Raw genomic sequence first — 26,331 nt, 5'->3', positions numbered from 1 at the left:
CACCAGTGCAGTTAATTCTTAAACTGACCACAAGTCAAGCACAGTACTGAACCCATTCTGTCCTTTAACATCAACCTTCTCTGAAAGGCATTTGGTAATGTTCAGCAGAGCAGACTTCTAAAAGAGGGTTTTAAATGACATCTTTGCACATTACTGTCTCATTGAAAGTTACATGGCAGTGGAATTCTTTATTATAGAAAACAAAAAAGTATTGGTCGTCTTTGCCTTTACATATCGTCACCTTGCATCATTCTTGAAGTACCACCCCAGTGTAACACTCCCTTTTATCATATGTTGATGCTGGAAAAATATCGATCATTCCTTTAAAATACAGACTCTGTTGACCGACACTCATAAATAGAAAATGGCACGAAGGCATGTCTCTTAGTGTTCATCTCTCCTCGCAGTCCTGGCAGAGCTGAGGTACAGTGCAACACTGGTTCTGTGTAGCTGTAGACATCAGCCTCCACGAAAGGATTCACGGAACACACTCTCCTCTCCTCTCTGACAGGCGCTAAAGTTCATCTCGCTGATGGCCTGTGAAAACAACCCCACCCCCAAAAGCAAAAACAGATGAATTAGACTTCACTAGCCTCCACATCTCATCAAGTGGCTTAAGTGTCCACAGACACCAGCTGTGACCAGGCCTTGTTCCTGTAGCTGAAATGGAGACCCTCCCTGCAACTCACCAGCATGCTGTGCTGGCGAGCCAGCCAAACCCTCCTTCCCTGCCTGCAGCTGTCTGAGGAGACGCTTGATCTCGCCGTCGTACGCGGTCCACTCAGGCACAATGCGCGCGGCCGCGCTCAGCTTGGGCTCTTTGGTCTTGGGGTTGTTACACTGTGGAGAGGCAGCAGAAGCGGCTTGACCTCAGAGATTGTAGTGCCACAGCAGTGTCCCTACGATCATGCCTGCAACTGAGGGGGCCTCTCAGGCTTCTCTTATTTCCTGGCTAGAGGAAGCGATGTATTAACCTGTGTTTAGTGGGGCTCTGAAAGTGGCGCTGCTGTGGTATATAACTGTACAGGTGGCTGTATCGCTTGGACAAACGGCACTGCTATACAGAAAAGGACAAAAGCATCCATCCAATATTATGAAAAAGCAATACAGAAATCACTGTAATCAGTCAATAGAATATGATCTAATTTGATAAATATCCAAAAGTAGATAAACATGCAAAGGTGGATATACACGTACATTTTAAAAAGTGCAAAAAGTCATATTAGCTGGCCAGCATAGTTGGCTGCTGGCCAATTTTCTTATAAATTACCAGATGACATCAAGGTAGATTAGACGACGCGCTGGGCTAGGCCCAGAAACAAAGCCACGCAGGAAGTCAGTGCTGCTCATCAGGCTCCAGACATCTAATGAGACATTTCCCAGCACAGCTTCTGAGGCGGTGTGTGTAGGAGGGGGGCAGGGTGTAAATGAGACTGCTATTCTTGTCTGTGCGCGCACTGCCCAGCTAGTGCCGATGAGGATATGTGGTCCTTAATTAGTTCATTTCCTTCCTGATCAGACTGAAAGAACCAAAAAATTTAAAATAAATAAATAAAATCCCTTCCTGCAGAACTGCTGCTCCACTGTAGGATGTCATGATACTCCATCTGTAGGATTTATTGTTGATGGTAGATGTTTAAATGTTTAGAGTGAGGTGAAATCCTTCACAAGAGTTACTGTGATTAAGCGCTAACTGGATCCCTAGAGGGCAAATTTGACAGGCACAAATCAAAGTTTTAAATCATTTGGTAGTAAATAAAGGGTAAGGCCAGGCTGGAGACGTATGTAAACCTGAAAGCTAATGACTAGTGTGTCAGGAGTTCCAGTCAATGAGATCTGAGGTGTGTGCTGAAGGTGCCCTGCCCTATAATAAGGAAACACAGTGTGTGGTTTTTTGTAGTCTACACTCCTCAAGAATTGTAGAAATGCCTAGAGCCCTAAAATGCTTTTATGAGGGCCTGGGTGTTCAACAGTCCACAAGAGGATTAATTTTATATAAACGGAGGAAATTTTATATTGTATTTGCTCTCCCTTGCAGTGCACATCACAACATGAATCTCCCTAGATGCAAGAATGCAGGGCCTGGGCAGCTCAAGATCATGGAGAGAAGAATAAAATCAAAACCATCAAGAAATCTTACAAAAGGTCAGGGCAGCAGTCTGACACCTGAAGCTTAATTAAGGTTGGGTCTTGCAGTAATGACCCAACGCGGGGGTAAATCAATGGAAGCACAACTAGTGTGGCTGTGTTATATAGTCATTAGCTTTAAAGTACGCTAGGGGGAAATGTGGCCATTTTCAGTCCAAATACCCAATATCTTAAACATGACGCACATCAGTACAAGAAGCTTACTAGTGTAAAGCGTATAATCAAAGGGCGTGAAAATGAAGACCCAGGGGGCTCTAGCATTATGCATCTCCATGATTTGTCTGATTCAACCCAGTTAGATCCTCTTCCTTTAGACTTGAACTACATAGTCTTGTGTTCATTCATCATTTGGGTATCATGTCATGATAAGTCAAGGAAAGTCTGTTGGGCCATGCTAAGGCAAATGGTGATCTGGCTGTAGGTGGACATCAGTAAGAACATGTGGCACTGATCAGGTGCTCCGCAAAGTCAAGATGCCTCACGTTGCTAGTTTGCTGGGTTCTGACAAGGGAGATACTGCTAACTTGTCCATGGTTGTACACTGAACCCACATGTGAGCTTGAGGTTTCCTTAAGCTGGTGAGAACTCAAGAGTCTTCTCACTGAAACGAAACCAAGAAGTGATTGGAAGTCCACGTGAACTTGAGATATGACAACTATCAGTATTTATTTTATAAAGAAAAATGCGCAGAAACCAATTTGTTCCAATTCCTGTAATGTTCTTTAAAGCAGTGTTATTAGCCGGTGTTGCCCAGACGTGGTGAATGCGCCCTCACGGCTCGCTCGGGTGCTCTCTCCCTTCTGATAATTTACAGGTGCGTTGCATTGGATCAAATGTCTGATACATTGCCTCCTCTCAGCATTCCTGCTGATGAGATACTGCCATCCACAGTGCAATGGGACCTTTTGTGTAACTTGCCAGTATGTTTATGTTTGCCTGTATTTGACTAGAACAGAAAAACAGGGGGACTCGAGCCCATTTTCTTTCGATCGTGTATACCGTGGTTTTGTTAGGGAATTTGTTAATTTTTTTTTCTTTTCTTGTTTTTTTTTTTTTTTTTTTTGGCTATGATCGCTCTTGAAGCTGTACATACGAAACTTCCAAGAGCAAACAAATTATTTGTGGCTAGAATTTTGAAAGATTCTTTTCTTCACTTGGTCTGGCGGTGAGAGACAAGAAGGTGGGGGGGATTCGGACTAATGTTGTAGCCTACACAGACAGAGCGCAACAGTCTGCAGCTGAAATGACTACATCCAAGCACTTCTTTTAGTTACTGCGCAGGCTGCCGTGCCGCTGTCGAGAAGCCGTTCTGCTCAACTGCTTTAACTGCCACGTCGGTTGGATTATGTGCAGGAGGTGCTCATTTCAGTTCTGTCAACTGCATCTACATGGGGGTTTACAATCACACTTGACATCACACTCCTAGTCCAAATTAGATCTGGTTGTTTTCCAAAAGGTTTTCAACAGATTGACCCTAATTACCCCCAGAATTTCAACAGATCTGGGGCCTCAAGAGAGACGAAGGGTGGAAATTGTTGTCTTTTTCCCCTCGTCAGACTCCACCTACTTATTCCAGCGACTGACAAAAAACCGAAAAAGTTCAATGTGAAAAATGTCCAAAAATAACTGAACAATACATGTGCAGAAGATCCAAACAATAGTGACAGTGACGCACACAATCCTGATTGCTGGTTTGGTCCATGGAGAAATTGTAATGCACAAAAACCAACAGGACGTGGATTATTGATGCCTAAAAGAACATTTCCAGCGACTGTGGTACTTTGTACTGTAAATCCAATCGGACGATGCGTCAGCTGGAAAAGCAAGTGATCCAGGGACAGCGCTGATTTGAATGACATCTACGAAGTCCAGAGAGACTTACCAGGTCGATTGTCCTGGCGGTAGCCTTGGACGCGTCATCGCACCATGTCTCACACCACAGCCAGTCCTGAGGCAGGGACTTGATGGCTACTTGATGGATCATGTTGTTGGGTAGGTCCTGTCACCGTCACACCGTAAGGGACACAACAACAAAAATCACACCAGTTACAATAACGAGACTCTCGAGAAACAAGTTCGTTTAGCATTCAAGCCCATGTACAAGTAGTGACCTGGTCGAGGTTGGAAAGACTGTTGGGGTCTTGACTTAAGGCTTGGTACTGGCCGCGAAGACGGTCTCCTGCTGCAATCTTTCTGAACTTCTTCAGGTCCACCACGTACAGCGCACTGTATTTACAGAGAAGAGTCAGGCAGCATGAAACTGCACCATCATCTTGACAATAGCAATTAAATCATCAGCAAGTTAAAGTCCCTATTTTTTCCGGCCCCAGTTTCAATGACAAAAAAGCTGAATGTCCATGACATAAAATGAATGGAATAATCTTTGTTAAATTAGCATGGAAAAATCAAGTGACCATAACAACCACTCAGAATATGTAAAAAAGGCATGAAAATAAAACATTTAAAATTTAAAAGATGCTACAAGCAAAATTCCCTGATATTCTATGACTTGACCCAAAAAAATGAATCAAATATCCTGACTTTCTATGTCTGGCATAGACTTTTAAAAATTCCGTGATATTCCAGAAATCCCACGACCTGTGAGCACCCTGTACAGAAGCCACAAAAATTCATTACTGCACACTAAGAATTGTTTTTAAAATATGTTTCCTCAATCTAACCTGATATGGTATTTCCTATGACCCAGATGTGAAGCCCAGTAACCGGTCTTCCAGAAACGGTAACCTTCCATTTCTCTTCGGCTGTCGCAGAATGGTGTGTACCCATAGGGGGCGCCTTCCAGGTCCAAGTCCCTCAGCTCCTTCAGATCTGCCCTGACTATCTGCAAAAAGGAGAAATTCAATTAATGCAACTGCTAAAGAACCCAAGCCACCAGCTCTCTGGACTTTATTACCCATTCTACCCTAGCCTGTCGTTAAGAGTTTTGGGATGGCCGTAAAGCTCTTTTTCAGTCTGTCATTGTCAACCTTGTCTCGGTGTGAGTGTGTTGGAATGTGCTTTTTCTCAGTTTATTTAGTCCTTTAATCATGATTTTTTTGACGACTGCCAACTAGGATGATGGACATGAATATGGATGTCTGACAAGAACATGCACAGTAACTGAAGGGTTTAACTGCGCTTACTGGATACTGAGAACTCCAGCATTTGGGAGGAATGCAACTCCCCGCGTAGTCCAAACATGTAGACTCATGACACGTTGGCTGAAATTCTGCAGCACGAATATAAGGATGGCTGTATGAGAGGGTAAAGGCTGCTCATGCGTCCTCTGAGATTCAGGAGACCTGCTGTAGGGTCGTTTTGAGAGGATAGGCTGCAGAAAGCCTGGGAGTCAGTGGTGTGGGATGCAGCCCCATGTCAGCTATGTGCTGTAAGCCACGGGGCACATACCACGTCCGAGTTCCCGCCCACCTGATCAGCGTCCACGAAGATGATCTTATCTACGGCCAGTGGGAAGAGCACGTCCAGGAAGAGGATCTTGTAGCCCCAGATAATGCGCTGCTTCTCCATCTGCTGGTGCAGCCAGCGCGGCCACTTATACTGAACCAGCTCGTACTGGAAACTATACGCTTCGGCCATGTGGGGAATGGACTCCTACACACACAAACACACACACGTGCACCAGGACAAACACGTGCATAAACATGCATGCAATACACAACCACACATGCGTGTGTGAACAGACACAAACATCAGAAAAGTCTTCATATCACATGGTAAAGAAAAAAAGAATCTTTGCAACATGCCTCCTACAAACACTCATTTCATATAATTTTAAATATTTCATCACACACTATTGATTTGACATCCAACCAACAGGAGTTTTTGTCCTCTGCGGATTGTTGGTAGTCTGTGCTTTATGCCAGAAAGACCAGAGAGGTTAGAGGTTTGTTCTGACCCAAAGGTGATACACCAATGCAGCAGTAATAGGATGAGTGATAAATGTAAATAAGAAACAGACCCCATCCATCTGCTCCAGCATAGGAGAGGGATGTGGAGGGGTACGCACACATACACACACACACACACACACACACACACACACACACTTCACCTTAAAGGAGGGAGAGAGGTAGTTTTTCAGGAACCAAAACTTGACGGGTGTTTTGGTGTGCTGGAGGACAGAGAGCATCATTATTCTGAAAAACACACACAGAGTAGAGGCTGAGGCGTGAAGCAGGGAGAGAAGATGAAAGCCAGCAGTGGCGGTCGTGGGTGGATGGGCGTCTTACCTCAGGAAGCGCTCATATAGATGTCCAGAGGCCACTGAGAAGATGTTAAGCACGTCTTCTTTCTTCGAATCTCCTTCCTCCGCACTGGAACTGCCTGTTAGACTACAAGACACACACACACACACACACACACACACATATTCCATGAATGCTTCAGCAGCACAAGCACTGTTCAGAAGCACTGGGTGTGTCAAACTCTGTCCAGGTGATGTGCTGGTACATAACTGGAGACACCAGGCTGAGACACCCAAGTAGGCTTGAACCAGATGCACCTCTCTTGAAAACCAAAACAATCAATCCAACATGCACGCACACACTTGCTAAGTCTCGCAAACATGCGTATATAGAGTATAGCTCTAAACACAGCTCTAATTTCAGTTTTTTCACAGCAGATATTGAACCCTCTTCGTAATTGCTCTCTGAGGCTGAGAATTTGATCATAAGGTTTCAGCTCAGTAATTAAAAATAAATACATAAAAATTATAAATGGCTGGCACAGACTGCAGGGTTGCTGCAGGGCAGCACTACACAGCTTCAGGCCATGAAAGCATGTTGGAGTGGTAAGAGCAGAAAAAAACGAAAAGCCTTCAATCCATATCCCGCAATATGTAGCACTACATAATCCAGCTGTGCAAACCTAAGAAATACAACTTCCAGCACACACAGCCTAAAGAAAACTCCCTCTCATAGGCTTCTAACAAAGGAGCTGTTGCTGTGAGCTGTCAGTAGAGGGCAGCAGTCTGCAAAGCTACCCTATAGGACCCGGGGGGGGGGGGGGGGGGTGTCAGTGCGACAGTGGCCGTCTCATCACTGACGCCGACATGAGTGATTACAGAAAGAAGTTGGGACAAGAGACACGATGAGAAAGACCACTGACCTACAATAAAGACCCATGTAACAGTGTGAGCTCCTAAACTGTCTCATAGGTTAAATAATTATTGTCAGGTCATTAGACTTTACCAGGCATGTTTGCACACAAAACTGCTCAAGCATGACATCTGTGCAGAGGCATAATTTATGTGGACTAAAACTGGAGCAACATCATCCTCGGACACTGGGGGTGGGGGGTGGGGGCTGATGAGATTGAAAGTTTTAGCTCCCTACCTTTTCTCCAAAGAACTCCACACACTTCACATAGACAGCCGTGAAGAGACAGATCACAAAATTAATATTGTTTTCATTGCAATGACACCCCTCCCCCCCTCCCCCCCCAACACACACACTTCGTGACCATACCTTGAAAAGTATCCAGGGAGCAGAATTTAAAAGCCAATATTATACATACTGATCTCATTGGTAATAAAAAAAAAAATAAAATAAAAAAATAAAAAAAAAACAACTCTCTCTTGTCCTGTAGCTCACCTGGTAGGGCAGGTAGAGCAACGTGCTACCACCACCAAGGTCAAGGGTTCAGTAGCCATGGAGCCCATGTACTGTCATTTACATTTATGGCATTTATCTGACGCATTTATACAAAAAGACTTACAATTATGACCGACTACAACTTGAGCAATTGAGGGTTAAGGGCCTTGCTCAGTTACCCAACAGTGGCGGTCAACAGTGGTGGAGACTGAACTGGCAACCTTCTGATCACAAGTACCTTAACCACTGAGCTACCACTGTTGTTAATGTAAATTAACGGTCTAGACAGTCTGTCCTAAAGTGCCTAAAGACAAGAGAACCCGCTTTGGACCACTGAGTGAAAACACGATATCTCTCCAGTGTCCAGATGCCAAACAGGAGAACCCCATCTGGAGCAGGCTGCGGCCACCGCACCAGAGTCTACGCTGCGCTCACCTTGTGATGGATTCCCACAGGCCCTTGTTTTCTGTGGCTTCGCTTAGAAGGTCTTCGTTCACTTGGTCGGGCTTTTTCTGGACCTGTTGGCCACAGGCAGATGTTATAGCACAAACTCTCATGCGTGGAGTGCAATGTAATTACGCTGCCTTCTACTCTGCTCCTCCTGTACTGAGACCCAGTTCCTGACAGACTCTGCCAGCCTCCGGCATCACATAGCAGGAAGGGTGGGACAAACGGACACGGTGAGAACGTTTACGCAGAAGATCTGCTCGTATCCGGATTAACGAGACACTCCTGCGTACATGTCCTCACCGAGTAGGAACTGGTGATGCTGCTACTCACTCGGACTTTGATGATCTTGCTGTGGAAGCTGTTAAGGACCACTAGAATGTCTCCAGCGTCTGCGGGCGAGTCCGTGCCGTCGTGCCTATGGCAAAGATGCACATGGGATTAACGCGAGCACATGCCGGACTGCCATCAAGACGGGTAGGATAGCTACAGAAACGTGATATAGAATGACAGCCCTCCTGTCATTCCAGACTGAGCATAACATTTCGCAGATGGAAAGGTGTGAAGAGTCACAGTAGTGTGCTCCTGTCAGGCTCCAGCTGCAGCTTGCCGTGAAGAGGCTTCATTTCTGTAGTATGGTACATGCCCAGCCAGGCCGGGTGCAGGGCATCATTTTAGTCAGCATTCAGCTTCTCCCAGTAACCATGGAGGCATCGATTAGACTGGAGTGATTAATTAGATGGCAAAGCGCAGGATGTCGGTATGCAAGTCTCTACAGGGTCATCCCTCATCTCACAGCCTGCCAAAGCTGACCAAGAACGAGGGAGTGCAGTTTTGACTCTGTCTGCCTCAACACACACACACACACACACACACACACACACACACTTGATATCACAGTTGCGTCTGGACTTGTGCTGACCTCACCATGACAGGAGTGAAGCCCAGTAATATGGAAATGGAGAGTGTGACTAGTGGAGAGGGTCTGGAGAACAGTAGCACATTAAAGTAGTTACAATTCCACATTTCCCAGGGCCTCGACTATTTGTTTGTTACGCGCACACACAAACACACAGACACGCACACACACACTTACTTGTGGGAGGCCTCTTAACCAGGCTGCACTGGTGTTAACAAGATGAATAACGACGCTGTCAGAGTGAAAAATGACATTGCCTTTTACTTTTACCTGCAGGAGTTGAGAATCAATGGGGGATGAATTGTAAAATTTCAGATGGTTTTGGAGCATACCAAGGATTCTGATACCATATCCCCACCCAATCCCATAGCAACTCCCCTCAACCCACTCCAAAACAAACAAGCAAACAATCAATCAATCGAGGCCCTGGAATTGGAGCTACTTTAATGTGCTACTGTTCTCCAGACCCTCTTCACTGGTCACACTCTCCATTTCCATATTACTGGACTTCACTCCTTTCACGGAGTTTCACTGATTCTCTCACGCACGTGCAGCCGTGCGCACACATGCGCGCGTGCAAAAGTGCACACCACTACTCTTCAGTCTCTGTCCTTCACATTTAGAGTCGTGTGTGGGCAGTTATAGAAAATGTCTCCACTGGGGTTGAGTTTTAATAACTATTACTATTAAAAAGGTTTGCAGGTGCCTGGTTGTCTAACAGGTAAGGTAAGGCAAGCTGAGCTCCACTCACGCCTGGATCTGGTAGATGTCCTCAGAGCGACCCTTACGCAGCCTTAGGGTCCAGGCACCTGGGTTGGCCTTCAGCTGGAAGTAACCCTACAGGACGTAACGCAGAATTATACTTGTGTGCGCACACATACTACCAATTCACAGCTCACCATTCAAATCCGTATACACGGAAAACCGATTTGGATTGTTTGGAAAACAATCTAAAATACAAACTAATGTAAACATCATCTGCATTAGTGGTGTTGTTTTAAAGGATCAGAGTGGTAAGCAGTGGGGGCTCACCAGGTTGGCCATGACGATAGTGTCCTGCATGAGGGGCTGCTGCCTCATGCCCAAGGTGAACTGCAGGCCACGGGGGGGCTGTCCTGTGGACAGGTCGAAACAGTGCCCCTCCAACAGCAGGTACTCCAGCTCATACTCTGCATTCACCACACCGTTCACCTGACACACACATGCGCGCGCACACACACACACACACACACACACACACACACACACACATCTTTTACATCCTATGACATTTGTGATATTATGAGAAGTCTAATAATACCTACACGCGCACTTTGGGCTCAAAAACCTTCGTGCCAAGTGCCGGTGTGAGTACCTCCTGTAGGTGGATGTTGTCAAGGTCATGGGGGCTCCGGACAGCTTCAACCATCCAGCTCTCTGGTGTGATCATGTTTAGAGTGAGCAGAGGTGACTCTGGGATCTCTGTGAAGCGAGCCACAGGGCCTGGAGAGAGGGTGTCATTGCCCAGGATGGATATCTCAGCCTCCATGACAAAACGGTAGAAGCTGCCGGAATCCAATCAGAACAAAGAAGGCATGTTATGCAAATGTGAATATTTTGCATGTATGTATATGCATTAAATGTCACTATAGTGTTTGGTGAATGAAAGAGGAAAAAAGAACCCCCCCCCACCCCCACATACTAGGAAAATATGCAGTAAATACCTTAGGCTATACCTCTGCAAGTTAGACGTTATTAGTTATTCTGAAGATTCTGTATTTACTCATTTTAAGGGGGAGGGGATGAGCTAAAACACTAACATTTGTGGAGAGGACGGTGGCCTCTTGTAACAAGGCCTAAATGTGAACAGCTGGTATTCTGCCATGAGGACTGTGTGTGTGTGTGTGTGTGTGTGTGTGTTTGTGTGAGAGAAAGGGGAGGAGGGGGCTGGAACAAGCAAACGAGAACAGAATACACAGAACAGGACAGAGTGTCTAATGAGGCGCTGTCTCTCACCTCTTTAGGGGTGTTTCAGACAGCTTGGCTCGGCAGTTCATGAAAACTTGCACTCTCACATTGACCACTCGACCAAGCACCTGCAGGAAGAGCACGCACACACACACACACACACACACACACACACACACACACACACACACACACACACACACACACTCTAACTGGATACTCAGCAGGAACAGGGGGTTTACTCTGTGGTGAATACATCCCTCTTATTTTAATGCCTGTGCGAATTTAGAGGACAAAGTGGATCGCAGAGTGAAAAGCAGAGCGGTGCTGATGCTAACAGCCAGTGGAGAACTGGGAGACTGTGCAGTAAGTACTCCACCAGCACGCTCACAGTACACAGGCCTAGAACAGACAGACACTACAGCACTAGAAAGCAGCGCACTCACTCTCACAAACACGCATGTGCACATACACACAGCTCTTACAATTAATAACGGAGCCAACTTCTGTGCATCTCTTGTAAGCGGGTCCACAATGGCAACCACATCATAGAAGACCTCGTCTTCCCGAGGAGCAAGATGCAAAACGCTGCAGACGTGGGCAAAATCACACAGGTCCTTCATACTAGGGAAACCACTCAACAAAAGAAAATGCAGAGAGAGAAGGGCTGTGGAACGGGAATTCACCTGAACTTGTCCTTCGCGAACTGAACGTCCTTCCGGGCCTCGTCTTTGGGAGCAGCTGAGAGGAGTGCGTCCACCTTCATAATGAGATCGGCTGCCCTGGGGAGAAATCGCCCATGCCCAGTTCATCAGAGAGAACCTCCACCACCTCCACTCCACGCACATCTGTGTCATTGGCTAAGAATGCACCAGCATGCTCTGGGTGACCAGACCGTGATAGCAGCATCTTCCATCAAGAGCGCAGAAACGAAGCACAGCTCTGGGCTCGTGTTTGATGGGCGACAGACCAGGGAGAATTTATTGCTCAGGCTGAGGAGTATTTGTTTAGATTGTGGAGTAATTGTTGTTTAGCATGGGGAATATTTATTGTTCAGCACTAAGAATGGTTTGAAATTTTCACAGTATGATAACCTAGTATAAAAACATCACAGCTTCACAGTATTAATCATCCAAACCAGCAGTGAAAAATAAAGGAAAATCTGTACAAAGCTCTCCTTGGACATTATATATATAACAAATGAAAACCACAAGGAAACAGAACAATTAAATGCCCTAACTGTTCTTTTTTCTTGAACCTTAGAAAGGTTGTTGTGCAAAAAGCAGAGCATGTTCGCATGTTCCATGTTTAATTGGGAACGATAGGGAGAGAGGATCCTGCCGCTTGAGCCAACGCCCTTTCCAATGGCACACAGGTGGCTGCCGTGCAGGCGTTTGTGTACCACGCTTGCTAGCGGCAGCATCCCGGTTCGCCAACAAATGTGGCATGTGCATAAGCTTTGTCTGCATGTGAAAGACAGATCACAGCCAGAATTACACTGTTTATGTAACACTTATTAAATAATGGCAAAAACCAATTTGCTGACTGACCAAACATTCGTGGCAGGGAGATACACCATGAATACATTAAACAACATAGCCTGTAAACTACTTTTCAGTTGCAATATAATTTTAGAGGGCAACAGGCAGGCTGCTGAAAAAAAGTCCATAATCCCGTACAGGTAACATTTAATAATCCTGTACGTGAAACATTGTTTCCCGAAAATCTCACATACTTATATTACACTATCACTATAACATTTTAGCACATGCGAGCAGAAGCCGAAAAACATCCCCCAAAGAACTGAGCAGTACGTCAGCATACAGATTTGCTTCGCCAAAGTGCTAACTTCACTAGCTATAGGCCAAAAACAGATGTTTAGTTGTGGTCAGCCTTCGTGTATGACAAACATGCTAGGATCGGCTGCAGGTTTAGCAAAGGACAATGTTTACAGCAGTACCGTGTTTATAACAGTACCATGTTCACAGCTATAGTGGACTATAGAGGCAAAAGAGCTTTCCAGTGCAGTCCACATCCCCTGCACAGAGAAACAGAGGTGCCCTAACATGATTTAGGAGTCCAGAGAGAGAGAGAGAGAGAGAGAGAGAGAGAGAGAGAGAGAGAGAGAGAGAGAGAGAGGACTGCAAAGGCAGCCAACATTTTGGTGAGTCTCTGGACAGAACAGGGAGTGCTACTCACTGGTATAAGGATTGCGAATGGGTAAAAAAAAAAAAATTAATTAATGAGTGAGCTGTAAAAGATGGAAATACATTTTAGCCAGTGTTTTGCAACGATGTGGGTTAACCGTCCTATAATATGGCGATTAACTGTGAAACCATGACATTGTAACAACCCTATACAACACCATAAAGAAAAGGTATGCATACTTTTTAGGAGGCAGGTTCATTTGCTTGACTTTAGCTCGTATTTTGTCTGCCGTGGTGCTGAGCGTGATCTTCTCCAGTAAGTGGAAATCATCTGTACTAAACTCCTCCCCTTCCTCAAATGGCCCTAGGATCTAGTGACGGACGAAAACGCACACAAAAACATTAAAGAGCATCGACACAATGGGCCTGTATAGAATCCGAGAGAAAACGGAATCAGGGAAAATGAGCAACGCTTGGTGTAACTATCAACTTCTCTCTGTTGTCTAAGCTGCAGAGAGCAAAGGGAACAAACATCCTTGGGAAGCAACAACGGAAGTTTATTTCCAGCCAGAAGTATTAGCTGTAGGTTCCCAGCAGTCACAGACCCTCCCCCCTCCAGATGAGGGAGCCGGTAATCAGTATGCAGGCCTGGTTTTTAATGCTAATCAGTGAGATGCTGCCTGCCATATTCTCTCTCCCTCTGAGAGTGTGTGGGTGTGGGTGTGTGTCTGTGTGGGGCACGTGTGCCAGATGGCCATTCTGCATAGCTACACATCTGCTGGTACTCTGCTTTAACAAGAGACGCTCCAGGGCACTCCAGGACGTTATGACCACTGTGTTCTGGCCTCGACCACTAAGCAGTGGGGACGAAACCACAAACCACCTTTCTAAAGATGGATCTAGCCAATGTTAGGACAGATTTGACAGGCCTCCATTTTGGACCACACACACACACACACGCGCGCACACACACACCTGGAAGTTCTCTCTGTGTGATCTTGGCCTTCACAGCCCCTAGTCCCATTACTGTCTTTAAACACCTTGTGCATCTATAATTACCATTTACAAATATTGCAACAACAAATGGGCATTTAACAACCCAGGGACACAGCCCAAGGAATGCGCGACTCAGTTTCACCAACCCTGTTACGGAAAGCAACTCCAGAGAAATTTGGTAACGTGGGGTGAGTAAAAGGAGAGGCGCGACGGCTGGCTCAAGCTGGAGCACGCTCGCCTGCACCTGCCTGCTGCAAGCCTGCCGGGACAGCAGCGGGGGGCCTGCTTGCACCTGCCGCCCTGACAGACGAGCGAGGGTGAGAGTGCGGCAGTGCCAGCCTGTAGAGCGGTGCGGGTCGGCCCGCTGCACTTTACACCGTCACTGGTGATCCGCCACACACAGGGACCACAGCAGAGACCGCAGCTGCTGCCGGACTCCTCGGTCTGGTTGTTTGCATAAATATTAATAGTGTAACACAGTTTAATGTCGGCGAGTCCGCAACTCCTGTGAACCTGCAGCTTCAATTTACATGCGGATATAAAGTCTTCAGATCGTCTAGAAACTACGTTACGGCATGCAGGTTCTTTAGTAGAAGCGTTCATGAAGGCACCGAGGTTTGGCTGAGAGAGAAAACGAAGTAATCCAGGATTTGAATACTGTGTGTAAGAGGCTGAGTCTGTGGTTAACCAAGGGCCCTGTAACGGGTGTATAGAAGAGGTGTGTATACGGCGAGTGGTGGCATCTCACCCGGCCATTGCTAACCACACCCCTTTGGCCTGCTTTTAGCTTCAAAACCTCCTGACAGAACAGGTGCTGGCTACGCAGGAAGTCTACCTCCAGTGTGTTGAACTTCTTCTCAAAAGCATCTTGATCCATGCCCTAGATCACAGCAACACACACGCGCGCGTGCACACACACACACACACACACACACAGATATGATAACACAGACATGCAAACGTGCACATGCAAGGATATGCACGCACATACACGCAGACAGACGCACACGTACAGACACACACATGGGCGTGCAGACTCACATATATGCAGACAAGGACAAACACTTGTTTGAGCTTTTGCTACATTATGTGGGTATAACTATTGTGCTATAGCTGAAAAGACTGGGTCCTACATATCACAGATTGCCAATATCAAGATGTTTAAAAGGAAATTAACTGTGCGATTACTCTGCATCTCTGCATGGAACGGAGGAGTAATTAGTTCAGTTAATTACTGTTCGGAGGCGAACATTAAACTGGATGAAACTATAAAAGATGCACAGCCATGAAAAGCATCTGACAATCAATCAAGGTGTTATGCTGATTATACTGGCAATGGGAAACTGGTTTTCATAACAACGTGTGCAAAGAAGAGTTAGATTTTCAGCGTATCTAAAAATTCTGCAAAGGAGAGAGAGAATGAAAAAAAATAGCAGTATCAGCATAGCAAGTTTTACTGACATCCTGTAATAAAATCTCACAGGGCTGCAGCAGAAGTGCTCTCTCTCTCTCGCTCTCTCTCTCACACACACACACACACACACACACACACACACACACACACACACACACACACACACACACACACACACATATATATATATGCACGCACAGAGGTGAGTATAGTCAATTACACAACTTAGAGAGACTGGGTGAAAGAGAAAAGCAAAAAAGAGACAGAAGGGAAAAAAAAAAGAAAAGGACAGATGGCTAGAGAGTCCTGATTAATTTTGGTGGGAGTCATTTTAAGACAGTGATATGCTGATTAATGTCTTATGTCCACATGCAGAGCGCCTATTCGTTCCACACCTCATCAGACATGGTGAATTCATGCTAATTCTGCACAGGGGCCACATCACATGTCTCAAAAACATTCTGTATTCTACAGGCTGCACAGGGAATACAGGAAAAAATACGAATAATCCAAGTTTACACAATACAAGAAAGATGCGAAGTTTATAAAGCAACGCCATGTTCAAGATGACCAGAATAGAATGGGATTCAAAGCCAAACGTAATGATGTTAAAAAATATAATAAAACACGCAAGATAAATGGATTAGTTAGTACTGTTCAATGAGCAATGTGAGCACTTCATGCATGCTGACCTGTAAAAGCAGATCTTTAATTTTGGTGCCCTGTGTGAGGAGCTGTACGGTCTCTTCCTTGAGGAGCTTGAGGGTGAAGTCGAGGGTGTTCTTGCTGCTCTGGGTGAGGAGGGAAGCCCATATGGCCCTGTAGAATTTGCTGTTGTCTTCTGTGGGCTTGGCACCTGGGTTACTAATAACCGCAACACGACTACTGGAACTACTGGACTTCTGCAGATGGGCAAATCAGACCGAAGCGCTACAGATTCATTTTTAACAAACTTTTTTTTTTTTCCATATAAATGAATAAAACACAAAAACAAATAAATAAATCCTAATTATTTAAAAAGTCTCTCCAGTGTACCACTAAAAATGCCTTTTGAAGACATCACTGGGCAGAACTTTCTTGCTAGATCATTGCCAGTGCCACATGCATGAAGGGGTTCTGAATAAGTGGTTTTCAGATTAAATCACTAGAGGGTGGGCGGCCTGCGCTCTTCAAAGACGATGAGATTCCTGCATCCTACAGCTAAGTGGAAACACGAGCAGCAGTAGCTCACCATATGCTTCAGCGCACCAAGCAGCGCCTTCCTCCCTCGGGCCTGCTCCAAGTCTGCAATAATCCAAATGGTCACTCCGTAAACCATCTCCCCTTCTAGAAAAAAATGGCAACTGATCAAAAACACTGCTGCAGAATTCACTTGAAAGAACACGCATTTCCACAACCATAAAAAAAAAAGGCTTACAAATTGCGGGGGGGGGGGGGGGGTGTCATAGTATTCGGATATAGCATGAATCAATATTCTAAAATCTACAGAGGAACGTGTGAACTAGGCATACAAACATCACACACTGCACAGACTAGTGCTAGTTGTGACAACAGGTTCACAAAGGAAACGTGGATTAAAGCTTGCAAAAAGGGGATCAGTTTAAGCTTGGTTTTCATGTAGGTACATCTGAAACATGTTAGCAGGTGCTCACCATGCTTGGTTAAATACTTCATACGCTTGGAAACAACAGCTGTCTTGTCCTTAGCATCCAGAAATGAGAACATTGTCGAGTCATTCCAGTCATCTGCAACTGTCAATTTTGCAGAAATGTGCAAGAATATGTGAAACAGGTCTGCACGAGCAGAGAGATTCCAATGCTATTTGTGTGAGCAGTGCCAGCTTTCCATCACTCGTCAGTGATACCTGGAGATGCAGTGAAGTCCAGATACCTCCTGTCAGCACTCAGGATTAGAGGGTTGATGCGTGGCACGACATTAGCCTGCTCCATCAGGAAGTCCACCACATCCATGCTGTCAGAAATCTGACCCTGGGGATTTAAAGACCGTGTGGAAACTTAATGAACTCAAAGCATAACCGACTGATCCCAGCAAAGTACCATCTCAAAAACATACTCAAGACACAAACAAATCAATGACAATAAACGAGAATGGAAACCCAGGCTAGGCAACTAAACCTCTAACCTTCTTTGGCATAGATGAGCACATATTTATTAGCTGGTTTGAAGGCAATTCTAATGCCAAAGTATGTCATGCTGCAAAAAAAGAACTTCACTGAAGCCTCTCGACATAAACACAACCGTACCATGAAAACAGCCCTCTGGAAGAAGCTGGTGGCATCCATGATGCGCTGGAGCAGGAGCGTCTCCAGCTCATCTGGGTCCATCTCTTCAGGGCTGAGTGGAATCCCATTAAACAGAGCCACAGGAAGAGTGCCCAGCCCTGTCTTCCTGTAGAACACTCCACCGGCCTGAAGCAACATGCCAGCGTGTATTGATCAGAAGGATGTAATGTAATGCATTCTAAAACATCCAAATACTTTAGTATACACTGGGTGTGAATTATGTTTGGAGGTCTAAGAATATTTATCTGTTCAATTAAAACAAACACTGAACATCTGGAAAATACGCATTGAATATGTTTGAAATGAATTTATTTGGCAGGCCTGTGCTTGTGTGGAAGAACTTGATTGCAAGAATACATAAGGGATTATTTCTTTTTTAAAAAAGGTAAATATTATTTTTTCAAACATTTTCTCCCTCAATCAGAATTTTAAGTAATCCAGAGACACTATATTTGTATTTGACCAACTGATGGGGCATTTTTATAATCCTTATTTAACACTACTGGATTATTCATTTCAGAAATTTGCTTACAAGGCTTGCACAATTAATACAAATGAAACCATCTACAGATGCCACATGTAAATCTGGCCAAATATGATCTTAACTATTCAGTTATTACATGGCAGAGTAAGACTAGTGTCAGGATGTTTCACCTACTCATCCTGTTAATGCAAGTCCAATTAGCTACATGATAAAAGTAGCCAGGCATGACTGCATAGACAAACAAACATTCTTACTCAAAAGTCTACAGGTAACCTCTTGTGATCATAACTTAATGAAGCAATAGACAATTACACACGCACGCACGCACACACACACACACAAATTACCCCCCCCCACACACACACACACATGCACAAAAAAGATCATACCTTTCTTTGGTCATCATAGCTGGAGTCCACCCCAAGAATTTTGGCAGCATTAGCTTTTGGAAATTTCTTTTTGAGATACGCAGTCACTGCATCAACTGATAAGGAATCTCCAACATCGACTTTGTTATACATCTGCAAGAAGGGATCGTTTAGATGTCACAATCATTGTCCATTACAGTCGACAGCACTATTGATATCAGTCCCGTGGGTGTAAGGTCTCAGACACGCCCACTTTTTGCTTTTATGCAGATGTGTAGGACAGCAGCTCCTTAGGGAGCACAAATGAATATCTCCGTACACATCAAAGTGAACTACATTCTAGATTTAAAGCGAAAGGAAAATACTCGCAAAAAGGGCATTTTCACCGTTGGTCAAAGCAGAGGAAAATGTGTGGGCTACTTACAGATATCATGGATAAGAAAGCCTGTGTTATGTCATACTCTTCTGTTATGTAATTTAGCACTCTGAAGAAAGCAACACCAGCATCCCCATATCCATCCACTTTTTCATCTGTATTAACTACAAACACAAATCCAATCCTAAAAGAAGAAAAGGCAACAGTGACTTTTACACAATAAATACATTTGCATATTTAGAACCTAACTGCAAATTATAGCTGTAAAATAGCTATAGCAGCAGTTAAGTTAAAAATATGAAGCAATTGTTGGCAACATTTTCACATACAATAAGAGTGACTAGTAATTACAGACAGGCATTTTCTAATGGGGGCACACGGCTCAAAGGGGAAGAGATCACATAATATGTTCAGATAATAACAGGGTAATTAGACTGGTAGGTTATTACTGTGTAACTGAATACTCACCTGAGAGGAATCTTGTGCTTGTAAAAGAGCTCGGCTAGTTTGACCAGCTCAGCGCTGTCTTCCTGAGCTGGGTCAAGAAACATAATCTGGAAAAAAAAAATTTAAATGTTGTTAATGTCTATAAAAACTACATTTCCTTCCAAAAACAACTAGACTGGAGGAAAGTGGTGGAGCAGCAGTTCTTGATGCTTTTTGCAATATCAGACTTAGGTGAGCTTCAGGAGGAAGATACGTATGCTCCAAAGTTTGACTCACTAAATTGAAGAAGTTCCGTCTGATCTGTCGAATCACACCAGGAAACGTGGCTCTGAGGAGCTCCTGCAGGCTAAAGGGCCAACTCTGATAGGTGGAGTCCTTCTCAATGTCATTAATCCACTGGATTGGAGAGGAATAAGATCAACATTGGCCTTAAAAGGTTAAATGTATTCTAATTTGTGTCACTTCACAAGTGGAATATTCTTACTTAAATAGGTAAACACACAATTCATAACTACGTGAGTCTCATGCATCAAATTAAAAAATTTCAAGACCTGCCAGATGCATACGCTTTGCGTCCAGAATGAAGAGACTAACCTAAAATACTGTAATTACTGTAACAGTTTAAGTTATTAAGGGAATTTCTTTGCCCATGCTCAAACCTAAGTAGTTTTGATGCTGACCATTATAGAGTCATGCCGGATGTCCAGAGCATAACTGTCCTCCACTGAAGTCACTGGGAGCCGCAGAAATTTGCTCACGTTGGGCCCTTTGATTCCCAGATTATGCAGGCCCTCCAGGATCTTAGCCTCTCCACGGATGATGTCTAGTATACTTCCCAAAGGAAAGAAAAAAATGCAGCTGGGTCATGGATTTAATGCATAGACATGAAGTTGCTTGATGGCACAGGAGACCGTTGCCTTACAGAATTCCTACCTGAAGGGGTTGTGAACATCCAGATCAATGTGCATTCCATTAATGAAGAGGCTGGAATCTCCAGGGTGGATTCCCATTGTCTCACTCAGTCTCTACACAACAGAAAAGACCATCTTAATGGCACAGCACATAGAGAAACATCCAGTCTCCAGTTTATGGCTAGCCCTGTCCTCTAGTTCAACAAGTTAAACATTTATGCATGGCACAGAGTGGTCTCAGATATCCAAGGTGTTGAATATTTCAAAAACACTTCAAGGATGTTTCAACAGCTTATTTAGCTCATGCCTAAGGGAATGGGAATATAAATTAGGTTTATGTTATACCTAGCCCTATCTAAAACTGAGTGAAAATATGCCCTGGAGACGAAAAACGCAGTAGGAACAACGTCCCAAGGTTCATCATAAGTGCTGTTTAGAACTGCACCTTTTGGTTCTCCTCAATCTCTTTTCTCATTTCTTGGTTTACAGCCACTCTCGTCAGTGATCTGTGGGGACAGTAAAACATGCACAGCCATTCTCAGCATTTTCCAATGTCCCAGGCCAGTCATAAAAACCCATTTTAATCTTCAAAATCTGTGCACCTTAACGTGCTATATCTGCTGAGCTGACTCACTGTAAACTCTAACAGCAACTCTGACTCAGCACTTTTCCACATATACCACATAAAGCTGCCTTGAGTCCCAGTAGCCCAAAATCACAGACGCATTACAAAAGCCCTGAAGTCACTGTGTACGCTTTCAAACATCCAACATGGCAGCAGGAAACCTGCAAGAAAATTTCTTCAAAATGCAAGCTTTAAAGCTTTTGAATGCTTTAATGTGAATTCAACACAAAAGACATGTCATAACAGAACACAAGCAGGTAAACAGAGCTTTTCAGAAGCCTTTTACCTTGCTTTGCTGGGGAAATTTTGGCTAAGATCTTGCATTAGTTTGAGGGAGTCAAACTTTGGCACCGACATGATCCGAGCTGCTGCCTGGTAACTCAGATCTGTGGATACCGAGAAATTTCCAGAACATGCTTAGGAAAAGACAATTACCCACCCAGAGCACCAGCTGCATTAAGCACATGAAGCATGTGTTCTTAAAAAAAATAAAAACCCACAATCAATTACATAATTAAATTAAATATTTGCATAATGGAATCATTACTGATGGGTTTTCCAATATTCACTCTTAAAAAATAATGCAAATCAGGAAGTGAGAATGAGCTCATTAACATGTTTAAGTGGTGCATATGCTGAGCCTTTATAACTGGATTTGACATAAAAACAAAATAACAATTCTTATAAAACATGTCCTTACAACATACATTATGAACAGCTATATTTTGAACAACTGCCTCGTTTTAGTGTCTTTCAGGTTTTATGAAAACGGAGGACTGTTACTACTGTTTTTCACCCCCCATGACAAAGCTCAAAGAACAAATACAGCCAAGAAATGTCGTCTTAGGCCTTAGCATCTGTTTAGCAGTTGACATGTAGCATCAGAATGAATAACTGCACCAAACTTGGGCAGCAAACACACCACTCCTACAGTTTATCCATTCATCATCCAGAAGTGGGTCTCGGGCCAGTACTGAACACTCTCTACTACTTGCTTGACACACTCTGAGACCACCGAGAGCCCATGAGTGTGGGTTTTAGCGAGAGCCATTAAGAAAAGCCACACGGCTACCTTGCAGTTCCCACACTTTGAGAGGGGCCATGTCATTGGAGCCCTCCAGGAGATGTTTCTTCAAGTCCCTCAACTGCTCCTGCAGCTCAGGGTGAGACTCCCTACAATCAGTGGATAAGGCATCATAATTTGGTTTCATCTGTATTCATTATAATCTAAACACGAATGCATAAGTAAGGAAACGTGAACAGCATTTTTTTTTGTCATTACATTTCATTCAAATACTAACACTCATTTCAGAACAGCACATGTAAAGGTTATCGTTACTTAATTAACTTGCAGCACATATTAGAAAATTTAAATGTACTTACTTTAATTTCCCAAACAAAAACCCTTGGACCTCATCTGTGTCATCATCCTCAGAGGTTGTTGCTGATTTTGAATCTAAATAAGAAAATTCAGATTTTCTCCAATAGAACAATAACAGACAATACTCTAGACAATCAGATGGTTACAGATCCGCAACTGGATCCCATGATAGGTACCTTTTACTTGCGTGTCATCCACAGCTTTGTACTCAGTGCTTTTAATGGCCAGTTCCACCCCATATCCAGACAGAAGCATGGACTCTCGTCTCGGCTCCTGTAAGCAGACAAACCACTTCCAATGGGCCACATATTATCACAGATTAACCATGTTCCCAAAGTCCCAACTGAACAAATACAGGATGTCTAAATAAAATAAAAATCTAAATTTATTGAAATGAAAGCAAAACTCCACCTACAGCAACAAAGTGACGTAGCACGTAGATTATCTTGCCTTCTTCTGCCCTCTCGGACAGAACCTTATGGAATGTGTTGAACGTTTTGGTGCCGATCTCAGCATAGAGAATGGCTACAGGAAGATCAGTGCCATTGACTCCTGGGTACCTGTGATCGTTCTTATACAGGTACGGCCTTGGTCTGGAAATACAGAGCAATTACTGAGGCATGACAAAGGAACCCCAACCTACTTTGCTCAAAGGTTCTGAACATCTTACAGCCACTTGGAGCATTTTTTGGTCAACTCACATTCTATAGTTTAATACAAGATGACACGATTCTTAATTTATGCTACTGAAGTAATTGGCCTCTCTAATCAGCTATTCCGCAACACACGGCGGAACCCAAAATCCATACCGCACACACAGCGTACCTAATCTGCCATTAATGAACACATGGATTTCCAGTCTGCAGATCACTGCTGTTTATTGGGGTGAGAGTGTAGGGTACTGCAAGCAAGTGGCAGGACTAGCAGAGCATGAACAAATTTAATTTCTGATTTAAGAGGCTTACTGTAATACTCAGGCATGCCACTGTTTCAAAAATCCAGTAATGATGATGATAATGCTTGGAAAAAGACTCACAAAGACGAGCTTCTTCATCATGTAAAGTCTGTATGGGCAGCAGCGTGTTACCTGCCTGCAGCTGTCTTCAGGAGCCTCTTCATGTCCTTGGTGCTGCAGGCGTGCTGGCCATGCACAGCCACAAATGCCAAGCACGCCTCAGGTGGAGGCTCATCACTGGCCACCTGCACAATGCAAGCTAATGTTGCTAACTCAGCAATGGAAGAAAGCTACTTGGGACCACTTAGTATGCTAACTGGCATTAATTCATTATTAGGAATGTGTGGACTCCCAGTTGTCGCTGTTTGTTGTTGTTTTGCGCACAGTGTCACACTCAAAGAACAGTAAGCACAATGACAAGCACAGTACAATAACAACCAAGTTGAGTCAGTCTAAGTGTGAGGGCCACTGTTGACTGTAGAGTGAGGTTACCTGTGCCTAAAGACTCACTTGTTGGAAGGCATGCACCGCAGGCGAGTATGCTCTGAGGGACAGGGCAAACTTCAGCAGACTGACCTGAAGATCAGTCAGGAATTGACCAGCCTTTTTAAGGATGAGGTTATAATACGATCGGACAGATTCTGTCGGGGGGGGGGGCAAATGAAAGTAGACAATAAACATATCCTTTGTTTGAGACTCCCATTCATTCCACTGGCCAGTGAACCGACCAACCAATATCAATACAGTACTTGTTAACACATTTGTAGCACAACAAGCATACATAAAAATTACAACAGAAGACTGCCGACAATCAAGATTTGCAATTTGCCTAAAAATCTGCCGTCTGCAACATGCAATATGAGCACTTTATAGCCATTTTTAAAATATTTACATTCACAAATATTAGGCAACTGCAAATCTATTGTCTGCAATCCAATCAGCAATTATGACATTTTCTAACCCCATTATAGCCTGATTGGTTGCATCTTAAACACAAGACATAGAAAATCACCAAACAATTAGGACCAAGATTAATTCATCATCTAGACATAATTAGGTGGTCATGCAACTGAATTAACTAAATTGTGCAACCAGAGTGAATGAGAACACAGACCTCACCTCCATTTTTGTACACTGATAACTCCTTCACAGTATCAACAAACTGCCAAAACTTTTCATCACTACCTTCACCAATGAATTCACTGGGGATTTAAGACAAGATTAAAACAATATGTTTGTGAGAACACCCAAGTACCTTTATAGCAAAAGCAGTACTTAAGATCAGTAATGTTGTGTGCACATCAGTTTAAGCACTTGTCCGATTACTATCAAGGACACCGTGCTTTATTGAAAAAGACCAAACTGACCCACTGGAATCAAAAGATCGTAAGATCACCTCGTCTCTAGTAAAAGAGGGGACACGGGCCACTTTGCCTTCAGACTGGTAGTAACTCCTTTCGGCGAAGAGTACGCGTACCGAAGCTGCACCAGAGTTACCAAAAAACACAGAGTCCTCATTGTCTGAAGCTGTTAAAATCAAAACACAATTCGGACACGTGATTACTTGAACATTCAAATACAAAATGCGTGAAAACGTGGAGCGCTACGTTTATCCTGGTCGTAGGAAAGCACTCATTACTGGCATAAGATTCAGTTTGATGGAGATTGCTTGTAGTGCATTTGGAATGGTTTGTAAAGGCAAACTGTAATGGTTCCATATCTACTAAAATTATTTAATGCGGACTTTTGATATTTTACTACGTTATCCAATGTGCCAAGCATACCAAAGGATGTAAACACAAGATTGTGCCACGTTGTTGGCCACCTACAATGTTACGCTAACTAGAAGCATCAACCGTGTCAGTAAATACTCTGCTTCCTGAGCGATGTAGCTACACCTTTCTTTTTGTTCTGTTCTATTCTATTCTATTCTATTCTATTCTATTCTATTCTATTTTATTCTATTCTCTCTCTCTTTCTTTCTCTCTCTCTCTCTCTCTCTCTCTCTTTCTCTCTCGGCAAATCTGAGAAATTAAAGAAAAGAAACCATCTATCTCAGAGGAAACGTAAGTTGACTTCTTTAAAATGACTATATAAAAGCGGTTACACATATTATGGTATTTACATGCACTACAGCACTATCGACTGTAACATTATGGAACAATAAAAAACCAAAGCAGAGCCGAATATCCGTAATTAATCTAAGCCAGTTTTCCTAACATCCGTTCTTACCCTGATTTTACTGGAAGCCGCCATTGAGGGGTCCTACAACTTTAATTCCTAGTCAGTGTAAAAAAAAACAGCCTCCGCCAGAACCTGTGTGATAAACAAAGACAGAACATATGCAATTTACAGTCATTTGAGGTTTAGACTTTCTCTGCGGCTAAAATATCCTACCTTAAATTTGGATCACGGTTTCTCGAGTGTGATTTTCAGGCACAATTGAAGACACCCAATCCTTAAATCAAGCGTTTAGAGAGCTCGCCTACAGCCCACCCAGCGCGCTGTGTCAGCGGAGGAAACATTTCATGAGTTTTATTTTATGTAATATTTCGTGTTTTCCTGTATCAACCTACATTGTTTTGCGAATTAACCAATAAAAGACTAAATGGCTGAGACTGTTCGATACAAAATAGCCTATGTTCGTCTCAGCGCGTCTCACATCACATCCGCGAGTACTTCACTGGGAACCAAAAAAAGGGGGTTAGGCAGCAAGAATAAACGAAATATCCTACAGTGTTGTGACTCATAGTGGCAGGGATCGCAATGGGTGATCGTATCCTCAGTAATGACAGCAATGCGTTATGCAGTCATTTCGGCGAACAGACAAAAAGAAAAGCGTTGGTAGTGGT

At 43.9% G+C, this 26,331-nt stretch overlaps 1 protein-coding gene across 4 annotated transcripts; it reads right to left on the bottom strand.

Moving 5' to 3' along the window:
• Positions 1 to 175: 175 nt before the first annotated feature.
• On the bottom strand, positions 176 to 25,985 carry uggt2 (UDP-glucose glycoprotein glucosyltransferase 2). 4 transcript variants are annotated; one of them, XM_027018165.2, is made up of 42 exons: positions 25,877 to 25,985; positions 25,712 to 25,795; positions 24,876 to 25,006; positions 24,599 to 24,681; positions 23,990 to 24,120; positions 23,612 to 23,724; positions 22,940 to 23,117; positions 22,701 to 22,797; positions 22,527 to 22,599; positions 22,216 to 22,316; positions 21,430 to 21,529; positions 20,964 to 21,024; positions 20,541 to 20,632; positions 20,288 to 20,438; positions 19,884 to 20,003; positions 19,629 to 19,714; positions 19,209 to 19,344; positions 18,806 to 18,937; positions 17,894 to 18,058; positions 17,495 to 17,618; positions 17,283 to 17,381; positions 16,862 to 16,956; positions 16,323 to 16,532; positions 14,965 to 15,096; positions 13,461 to 13,591; positions 11,760 to 11,855; positions 11,559 to 11,661; positions 11,122 to 11,201; positions 10,481 to 10,670; positions 10,159 to 10,317; positions 9,878 to 9,963; positions 8,541 to 8,625; positions 8,196 to 8,278; positions 7,503 to 7,526; positions 6,399 to 6,500; positions 6,221 to 6,305; positions 5,578 to 5,760; positions 4,830 to 4,990; positions 4,260 to 4,374; positions 4,031 to 4,147; positions 690 to 840; positions 176 to 537 (listed from the first exon to the last, which is right to left on the bottom strand). In XM_027018165.2, exons 2-42 carry the CDS (start codon positions 25,733 to 25,735, stop codon positions 515 to 517), a joined length of 4,608 nt encoding a protein of 1,535 aa, XP_026873966.2. In that variant the 5' UTR covers positions 25,736 to 25,795; positions 25,877 to 25,985; the 3' UTR covers positions 176 to 514. The 4 variants fall into 4 exon arrangements, with proteins under 4 accessions (XP_026873966.2, XP_026873963.2, XP_035378695.1 ...); XM_027018162.2 differs by having other exon boundaries at positions 16,862 to 16,953; XM_035522802.1 differs by lacking the exon at positions 7,503 to 7,526.
• Positions 25,986 to 26,331: the final 346 nt, after the last annotated feature.

This window comes from Electrophorus electricus, chromosome 25 (genome assembly GCF_013358815.1).
Source record: "Electrophorus electricus isolate fEleEle1 chromosome 25, fEleEle1.pri, whole genome shotgun sequence".
In the NCBI taxonomy this organism is placed as follows: Eukaryota; Metazoa; Chordata; class Actinopteri; order Gymnotiformes; family Gymnotidae; genus Electrophorus; species Electrophorus electricus.
The sequence above is the reverse complement of the archived record's forward strand: the minus strand, read 5'-3'. Positions and strand labels throughout refer to the sequence as shown.

Coding starts and splice junctions, on each gene's coding strand:
- uggt2 (XM_027018165.2), bottom strand. CDS start 25,735: ATGGCGGCTTCCAGTAAAATCAGG. Junction 6,306..6,398: donor CTATATGAGCGCTTCCTGAG/GTAAGACGCCCA, acceptor TGTGTTTTTCAG/AATAATGATGCTCTCTGTCC. Junction 4,991..5,577: donor TCTTCGTGGACGCTGATCAG/GTGGGCGGGAAC, acceptor TCCTTTTTGCAG/ATAGTCAGGGCAGATCTGAA.